This window comes from Apodemus sylvaticus, chromosome 18 (genome assembly GCF_947179515.1).
Source record: "Apodemus sylvaticus chromosome 18, mApoSyl1.1, whole genome shotgun sequence".
NCBI classification, from domain to species: Eukaryota; Metazoa; Chordata; class Mammalia; order Rodentia; family Muridae; genus Apodemus; species Apodemus sylvaticus.
In genome coordinates this window covers 18,221,739-18,231,562 of record NC_067489.1, presented here as the reverse complement: position 1 = coordinate 18,231,562, position 9,824 = coordinate 18,221,739, and the positions used below count along the sequence as shown (strand labels likewise).

The window sequence follows — 9,824 nt, the reverse complement described above, 5'->3', positions numbered from 1 at the left end:
TGCATTCCATGTGTATTCTTTTGTGACTGGGTTACCTCACTTAGGATGATATTTTCCAGATCAAACCATTTGCCTAAAAATTTTGTGAATTCATTGTTTCTAATTGCTGAGTAGTATTCCATTGTGTAAATATACCACATTTTCTGTATCCATTCCTCCTTTGAAGGGCATCTGTGTTCTTTCCAGCTTCTGGCTATTATAAATAAGGCTGCTATGAACACAATGGAGCATGTGTCTTTATTGCATGCCGGGGAATCCTTTGGGTATATGCCCAGGAGAGGTATAGCAGGGTCCTCCAGAAGTGTCATGTCCAGTTTTCTGAGGAACCTCCAGACTGATTTCCAAAGTGGTTGTACCATTTTACAGCCCCACCAGCAGTGGAGGAGTGTTCCTCTTTCTCCACATCCTTGCCAACACGTGCTGTCTCATGAGTTTTGGACCTTAGCCTTTCTGACTGGTGTAAGGTAAAATCTCAGGGTTGTTTTGATTTGCATTTCCCTAATGACTAATGATGTTGAGCACTTCCTGAATAGAACACCAATAGCTTATGCTCCAAGATCAAGAATTGACCAATGGGACCTCATAAAACTACAAAGTTTCTGTAAGGCAAAGGACACTGTCAAAAGGACAAAACATCAACCAACAGATTGGGAAAGGATCTTCACCAACCCTGAATCCTACAGAGGGCTAATATCTAATATGTACAAAGAACTCAAGAAAGTAGAACCCAGAGAACTAAATAACACCATTAAAATGTGGGGTACAGAGCTAAACAAAGAATTTTCGCATGAAGAACTTCGGAGAGCTGAGAAACACCTTAAGAAATGTTCAACATCATTAATCATTAGGGAAATGCAAATCAAAACAACCCTGAGATTTCACCTCACACCAGTCAGAATGGCTAAGATCAAAAACTCAGGAGACAGCAGGTGTTGGCGAGGATGTGGAGAAAGAGGAACACTCCTCCACTGCTGGTGGGAATGCAAGATGGTGCAACCACTTTGGAAATCAATCTGGCTGTTCCTCAGAAAACTGGGCTTGACAGTTCCTGAGGACCCTGTTATACTACTCCTGGGCACATATCCAGAGGATTCTTCAGCATGCAATAAGGACACATGCTCCACTATGTTCATAGCAGCCCTATTTGTAGTAGCCAGAAGCTGGAAAGAACCTAGGTGTCCTTCAACGGATGAATGTATACAAAAAATGTGGTATATTTACACAATGGAGTACTATTCAGTCATTAGAAACAATGAATTCATGAAATTCTTAGACAAATGAATGGAGCTGGAGAACATCATACTAAGTGAGGCAACCCAGTCTCAAAAGATCAATAATGGCATGCACTCATTGATAAGTGGGTATTAGCCTAGAAACTTTGAATACCCAAGACATAATCCACAAATTAAATGAAGTCCAAAAACAATGGAGGAGTGGCCCCTGGTTCTGGAAAGACTCAGTACAAGAGTATAGGGGAATTCCAGAACAGGGAAGTGGGAAGGGGTGGATGGAGGAGCAGGGGAGGGAAGATGGTTTATCAGACTTGCGGGGAGTGGGGACCCAGAAAAGGGGAAATTATTGGAAATGTAAATAAAAAATATATCAATAAAAAAAAGAATGGATCAATTCACATTCTTCTGCATGCTGACCTCCAATTGAACCAGCACCATTTGTTGAACAGGCTATCTTTTTTTCCACTGGATGTTTTTGGATACTTTGTCGAAGATCAAGTGACTATAGGTGCATGGATTCATTTCTGGGTCTTCAATTCTATTCCATTGGTCCACTTGCCTGTCACTGTGCCAATACCATGAAGTTTTTAACACTATTGCTCTGTAGTATTGCTTGAAGTCAGGGATACTGATTCCCCCTGAATTTCTTTTGTTGTTGAGAATAGTTTTAGCTATCCTGGGTTTTTTGTTATTCTAGATGAATTTGAGAATTGCCTTTTCTAATTCTGTGAAGAACTGAGTTGGGATTTTGATGGGGATTGTGTTGAATCTGTACATTGCTTTTGCCAAGATGGCCATTTTAACTGTATTAATCCTGTAAATCCACGAGCATGGCAAATTTTTCCATTTTCTGAGGTCTTCTTCAATTTCCTTCTTCAGTGACCTGAAGTTCTTGTCGTATAGATCTTTCACTTGTTTGCTTAGAGTCACACCAAGATACTTTATATTGTTTGTGGCTATTGTGAAGGGTGTCATTTCCCTAACTTCTTTCTCAGCCTGCTTATCCTTTGAGTATAGGAAGGCAACTGATTTTCTTGAGTTGATTTTATAACCAGTCACTTTGCTGAAGTTGTTTATCAGCTATAGGAGTTCTCTGGTGGAGGTTTTCAGGTCACTTAAGTAAACTATCATGTCATCTGCAAATAGTGATAATTTGACTTCTTCCTTTCCAATTTGTATCCCCTTATGTTGTCTAATTGCTCTAGCTAGAAGTTCAAATAGTATATTGAAAAGATATGGAGAGAGAGTACAGCCTTGAATACTTTGATCCTTCTTAGAATGGGGAACAAAGTACCCATTGGAGTAAATACAGATACAAAGTTTGACACAGAGACTGAAGGAAAGGCCATTCAGAGACTGCCCCACCTGGGGGTCCATCCCATATTCAGTTACCCAACCCAGGCACTATTGTAGATGCCAAGAAGTACTTTCTGACATGAGTCTGATATAGCTGTCTCCTGGGGCATTCTGTCTGAGCCTGACAAAGACAGAGGCAGATGCTTACATATAACCTTTGGGCTTAGCATGGGTTTCCCTATAGAGGAGATAAAGATCTGAAGGAAATTAGGGGTTTGCAACTTCATTAGAAGAACTATAATATCAACCAAGCATACCTCCAAGAGCTTTCCAGGAACTAAACCACCATCTAAAGAGTACACATGGAGGGACCCATGGCTCCAGCCGCAAATGTAGCAGAGCATGGCCTTGTCAGACATCAATGAGAGGAGAGGCCCTTGGACCTGTAAATGCTGGTTGCCCTAGTGCAGGGGATTTCCATGACAGGGAAGCAGGAGTGGGTGGGTTAGTGAGCGGGGGGGGGGGGGGGGGAGGGGTGGGGGTGTGGGGTATGGGGGGTGTGGGGGAGTGGGGGTGTGGGGCGTAGGGAGGGGGAATGGGATAGGGGGGTTTTCGGAAGGGAAACAAGGAAAATGGATAACATTCCAAATATAAATAAAGAAAATATCTAGAAAAAAAGAAGCAACACCTCAGTGTGTTTATTTTTTTAAAGCATTGATTCCATATTGTTTATGTGACTTCTCGTATATTAATAGCATTTTTGACAACACTTGCCTTTTCCTTTATAACAGGAGCCAACAAAATTATACAACCATGGACATTCAAAGTAGTGACAGAAACCTTTTCTTTGGATACATTCTTTTGTATCACGGCCAAAAGCTGTTAGAAAAGAAAAGAACAGAAAAACCTTAGTCTCTTGGCTATCACTGTGGTCACATTTAGCACTCTGATGATCATATAAGAGTTCAATACAAAGTACATACAAAAGAAATAATTTTATAACTTGTATCCTGGACATGTAATAAAATATGAGATGTCTTGAACTAACACACCAGGGAGAGTCCCACAGCTAAATATCCACATAGATTGTGGTTTTTACATTAGAAAACAATTGTAGAATACTTTCTTTTCTATTCATTTTGAGACAGGGTATCACTCTATAGGCCTCACTGGCTTGGAATTCATTATGTATTTCAGGATGGCTTTGACTCATCCTCTTAGATGTTGGGATTATAGGAAGAACCATGATCTCTGGCTGTAGAAAATTCTCATCACCACAAACTCTTCAGTGGGACTGTGATGCTATGGTGGTGGGAGGAAAGGGAGTGACGCTCGACTTTCCCATCCCAGAACTTCCTCAAAGATGCATCACAGCTTAACCCATCTACTTCCTAACACTAAACCCATCTTTTTGAGTTCTGTATCATAGCTTTTCTCTACATTTTGGGGGTTCTGTCTTTTCTTGTGTATGATTGTTGAAAGAGCAATGCTCTAAATCTAACATTGATCTCTATAATGATCATCCCTAATCAGACCCTTCAGAGGTTACCATATCCAGATTTTGTTTCCTTTTATGGAGCTGGTGGATGCTGGCATGACTCTAAGAGGATGCTTTGTGTATTCTATGTTCCCTGGTGAAATACTTGCACTAGGATGAGCAATAGAGATCAAGTTTTGAAACATATTGCTGACTTTGTTTTTCTTAATGGCATCATTAATCTGTATATATACATATATGTATATATGTTTCTCCTCTTTAATGTTGATAAATTTTAATTGTTTTAAATTATTGGCTTGACAGAGTCTCAAGAGTCACTTGGAAAAAGGGCCTCCGTTATGTCTGTTGAGATTATCTTGGTTGTGTTAATCAGTGTGAGATAATCCATTTTAACTGTGCATTTGACGATTCTCAGGCACGCATCATGGATCATATAAATGGAGAAAATGAGGAATAATGTACTCCTTCATTGCTCTCTGATTTTAGACTATGGCTTATTGAAGTTTCTTTTTTAGTTTCTATGGAAAAATATCCTGAAAAAAGCAACTTATGAGAGAAAGGACTTAGTTCATAATTACATGTTACAATTTATTAGTACAAAAATATCAAGGTGGCAGGAAGTTGAAGAAATTAGTTGTCATAACCACAATCAAAAGAAGAGAGGAGAGAGAAGAGGGACAGAGAGAGACAGAGAGAGAGAGAGAGAGAGAGAGAGAGAGAGAGAGAGAGAGAGAGAGAGAGAGAGAGAAAGAGAGAGAGAGACAAAGAGAGAGAGAGAGAGAGAGAGAGAGAGAGACAGACAGACAGACAGACAGACAGACAGAATACATACACTTTGAGAGACAAAGAAATAGGAGAGGACAGTCAGAGAGACAGAGTGATAGAGAGAGAGAGTTCAAGCGAGGGAGACAGCAAGCAAGGGAGGGAGTAAGACAGTGAGATAGTTACTATTAGCAAGATAGGTAGATGATAGATAGATGATAGATAGATACATGATAGATAGATGATAGATAGATAGATGATAGATGATAAATATATGATAGGTAGATAGATAGGTAGATAGATGGACGAATAGATAGATGATAGATGGATGGATAGATGGATAGATAGATAGATAGATAGATAGAGAACTTGCATGCCACTGCTTAGTTCCCTTTCTGCAGTCTTTTACAGTTCAGGCCCTAAACCCTGGAGAAGGTGACAATTTTTAATGGGCAGGTCTTCTTACTTCAGTTAATGCAACAAAGACAATCACCTATAGATAACCTAGACAATACCTAATTGATATTCTTTTCCCATGCCATTATAGATTGTGTCAAGTAGACAACAGTATCCATTAGGTGGATACAGTGTGACTACCTACTTCAGTTCCCATTGCCCTGGCTTCCCTGCCACAGTGTATCATGTACTAAACTGGGAGATAAAATAAACTTTTTTCCATTTGTTGTTTTTTCAGACTATCATATCACATCAGAAAACTAAACCAAGGCAATGGCTAAGCAGAAGAGGTTTAATAGAATAGGTCTATTTTAGAGCCAAGGAGAGACTGAGAACTCAGTTCACTCAATGCCTCCCTGATATAACAGATGACAAATGTGTCCCTTGTCTTCACAGATTAGAAAATCCAGAAAAGCAATGCCTGGACCATGATGGAATCTCCTGCCCTTGTTTTGATTCTCATTCTTCTTAAGTATACCTCTGGCTGATCATCTCCTTCTGCTAATCTGTAGAATGAAACTCTGGCTTTTAACTTTACTAGACTGGGCTAATCAGAAGAAAGAATTAGCAATGGTCTTTGTGTGAAGTAATTCAGTTATATTAGGAGTTCAAGATTTTGCTATGCAGTGATGATGGTTAACTTGATCCCTCATCCCTTGGATTGGGCTCTTGACCTACTGAACATAAGTTATGTGATTAGAGTAGACTTTGTATCCAAGAAATAGTCATATGGCTTCCTTTTATTCACAGGGACACTGTGAGGAATAATATAAAATGAGAGTACTTGTACTTCATTCTAAGTCTCTGCTTCTTACAAACGACCTTTCAAGACATGCATCATCTGTCTTGAACTTACCTAATCTAAAACATCAAGTTCATATTCCCCATTATCCAAGTGTATTGCAGTCATGTGTTAAATGGGCCTGTGAAAGGCACTAAAGGAGCAGGTGCCTGACTCTTGATAGAAATCTGGCTTCTTGGTGAGATCTGCCTTCCTGGGGATAAGAAAGAATGGTTTCTACAAAGAATATTTCCTAGATGACCATGACAAGATGGTGGTTGAAGATCTTGAGAAATCTCTATTTCTAGCTCTTCATTCTGGACAAGCTCATTGCCCTGATACCTGGGCCACAGAATGAAGTCCCTGATGGCTGTTGGCTGCAGGGTGTTGACCCTAGGAATTCTCTCCTGCTGATTGCTCCTCAGACCCAAAACTCATTTATCACCAGTTCTTTGAGCCAGTGTACTCAGGTCTGGTCAAGTGTTCAGCAGGTCTTGGCACTTACCTTGGTTGATCTGGAAGAAATACATAGAGAGGATCAGCAGCAGAAAGCAGATCTTCATGATTCCTGCACACGGAGCTGATTAAAGACAAGGCCAGAGCTGGCCTAAGAGAGTCAGGAATAAGTACCTTCTGAGAGGAGACATAAGGAGGAGTTGCAATCTAGAGTAACTGTCCAATAGCTGAGCTTCAGTATGTATCCTGAGGAAACTCAAATCCTGAGGGCATTCTGTCTCTGTTGCCTGGGCTTTTGCTTTTCTACTGAAAATGCTAAGTGCCACTTGTCTAAGCAGGACTCATAAATTCTCCATAGGAAACTCAGACAACTTTTTAAAAATATGTATTTAAACTTATTATAGTTACACACCTAGGAGACTGGCAAGGTTGACAAAAGAAAAAGGAGAAAAGAGAACTGGAGACACTGGTAGACCAGAGATAACTACAAAGAAGTCTATCATAGCCAGGACTCCTTTGAGAATAAAGGATAAAGCTAACATTTGCCAGCTCTGGGGTCATTTTGAATAGGTAAAAAAAAAACAAAACACTATCACTTTATTCCAGGAGGTAGCCCTCCAGATGATCAAGGTGAGATCAGCAGTCTCAGAGGTAACAGGGTGCTACTACAAGTAAGTTCTAGACATTACTTCTTTGTGTGTTGCCTGCCCAAGTTCCAGTACTCCAGGGAGGTACATTGGAATGACTGTCTAAGGAAGTGTGTCTGTGTCTCATCAGAGGCAATGCCTGCAACGCCTATATGTTGAACAGAAATAGCCCACTCTATTCTGTACACCATACCTTGTTCCAGTAGATAGTCTCATCACATCAAGCTTAGGTGGATTGCTAAGCCTCTCTCCCCACAGGAAGACAAGCTGGTCATAGAAAGAACATTCCAGGTAGTAACAACTCCAGACTCCTGTTATTATTAATCTAGTAACTACCCTGGGAAAGTAATAGGGAATAACCCAGAGGTCATCATAGTGGTCTGTTGTTCTACCACCACTGGGATGATTTGAATAGAGTTACTTTGGATCAACAACAGTCATCAGAATAGACATGGGGTACATGCTAACATCTCTTCCCCTTTCTGCATCCAACTAGTTGACTTAACAACCACCTCTTAGACTAGGCACAGAGATTTCCACCTAAGACAAAATCCTGTAGAGCTCATAAGCCAGCATACTAGTGCTACGGTTTAAATCTGAAATTTCTTCCATGGGTTTGTCTATGTTTGAATACTTGGTCCACATCTGGTGGTGCTATTTGAAGGAGCTGTAGAAACTTTGGGACATTCCGCCTGGCTGGCAGAGGTAAGTAATGAAAATAGATCCCTGAAGTATACGCCCACTAATGGTTCTGGAAGCCACCAGCCTTACTAGTTCACCAGAAAGCAAGCAGCAGCCGGCCACCACACCTGACCCACCATAACAAACTGAAATCTGGAGACAGTGAGGAAACATAATTCTCCATTTCCTTCTGTTGTTTTTGTCGTGGTGATAAGGAAAATAGCAAATACAAGTAGAAAACACAAATACATTGTTTCGAATATTGTCTACATTATTTTAGTATTGTTACTGTGTCTGGATACATTGTGATCTTCAGAACCTCTGTACACTGTGACCCTGCTTGTAATTTTTGCTCTACTAAAATAAAATAGACATGATTGGAAAAAAAATATTTTTAATGGATATATTTTTATTTACATTTCAAATGATTTCCCCTTTTCTAGCCCCCCACTCCCCGAAAGTCCCGTAAGCCCCCTTCTCTCCCCCTGTCCTCCCACCTACCCCTTCCCACTTCCCCATTCTGGTTTTGCTGAATACTGCTTCACTGAGTCTTTCCACTCCTGGGCCACTCTTCCTTTCTTCTTGTCCCTCATTTGATGTGTAGATTATGTTTTGGGTATTCCAGTTTTCTAGGTTAATATCCACTTATTAGTGAGTGCATACCATGATTCACCTTTTGAGTCAGGGTTACCTCACTTAGTATGATGTTCTCTAGCTCCATCCATTTGCCTAAGAATTTCATGAATTCATTGTTTCTAATGGCTGAATAGTACTCCATTGTGTAGATATACCACATTTTTTGCATCCACTCTTCTGTTGAGGGATACCTGGGTTCTTTCCAACTTCTGGCAATTATAAATAGGGCTGCTATGAACATAGTAGAGCATGTATCCTTATTACACGGTGGGGAATCCTCTGAGTATATGCCCAGGAGTGGTATAGCAGGATCTTCTGGAAGTGAGGTGCCCAGTTTTCTGAGGAACCGCCAGACTGATTTCCACAGTGGTTGTACCAATTTGCAACCCCACCAGCAGTGGAGGAGTGTTCCTCTTTCTCCACACCCTCTCCAACACCTGCTGTCTCCTGAATTTTTAATCTTAGCCATTCTGACTGGTGTAAGATGAAATCTCAGGGTTGTTTTGATTTGCACTTCCCTAATGACTAATGAAGTTGAGCATTTTTTAAGATGCTTCTCCGCCATCCGAAGTTCTTCAGGTGAGAATTCTTTGTTTAACTCTGTACCCCATTTTTTAATAGGGTTGTTTGGTTTTCTGGAGTCTAACTTCTTGAGTTCTTTATATATATTGGATATTAGCCCTCTATCTGATATAGGGTTGGTGAAGATCTTTTCCCAATTTGCTGGTTGCTGATTTGTCCTCCTGATGGTGTCCTGTGCCTTACAGAAACTTTGTAATTTTATGAGGCCCCATTTGTCAATTCTTGCTCTTAGAGCATACGCTATTGGTGTTCTGTTCAGAAACTTTCTCCCTGTACCGATGTCCTCAAGGGTCTTCCCCAGTTTCTTTTCTATTAGCTTCAGAGTGTCTGGCTTTATGTGGAGGTCCTTGATCCATTTGGATTTGAGCTTAGTACAAGGAGACAAGGATGGATCAATTCACATTCTTCTACATGCTGACCTCCAGTTGAACCAGCACCATTTGTTGAAAAGGCTATCTTTTTTCCATTGGATGTTTTCAGCCTCTTTGTCGAGGATCAAGTGGCCATAGGTGTGTGGGTTCATTTCTGGATCTTCAACCCTGTTCCATTGATCGTCCTGCCTGTCACTGTACCAATACTATGCAGTTTTTTAACACTATTGCTTTGTAGTATTGCTTGAGGTCAGGGATCCTGATTTCCCCAGAATTTCTTTTGTTGCTGAGAATAGTTTTAGCTATCCTGGGTTTTTTTGTTATTCTAGATGAATTTGGTAATTCCTCTTTCTAACTCGGTGAAGAATTGAGTTGGGATTTTGATGGGTATTGCTTTGAATCTGTATATTGCTTTTGGCAAAATGG

At 40.5% G+C, this 9,824-nt stretch overlaps 1 protein-coding gene across 1 annotated transcript; it reads right to left on the bottom strand.

The window, feature by feature from the left end:
* Positions 1-3,276: 3,276 nt before the first annotated feature.
* Positions 3,277-6,588, bottom strand: LOC127668336 (beta-defensin 38-like). The gene is made up of 2 exons (XM_052161859.1): positions 6,531-6,588; positions 3,277-3,407 (listed from the first exon to the last, which is right to left on the bottom strand). Exons 1-2 carry the CDS (start codon positions 6,586-6,588, stop codon positions 3,277-3,279), a joined length of 189 nt encoding a protein of 62 aa, XP_052017819.1.
* Between the last annotated feature and the right edge of the window lie 3,236 nt (positions 6,589-9,824).

Coding starts and splice junctions, on each gene's coding strand:
- LOC127668336 (XM_052161859.1), bottom strand. CDS start 6,588: ATGAAGATCTGCTTTCTGCTGCTGATCCTCTCTATGTATTTCTTCCAG. Junction 3,408..6,530: donor TTTCTTCCAGATCAACCAAG/GTAAGTGCCAAG, acceptor CTTTTCTAACAG/CTTTTGGCCGTGATACAAAA.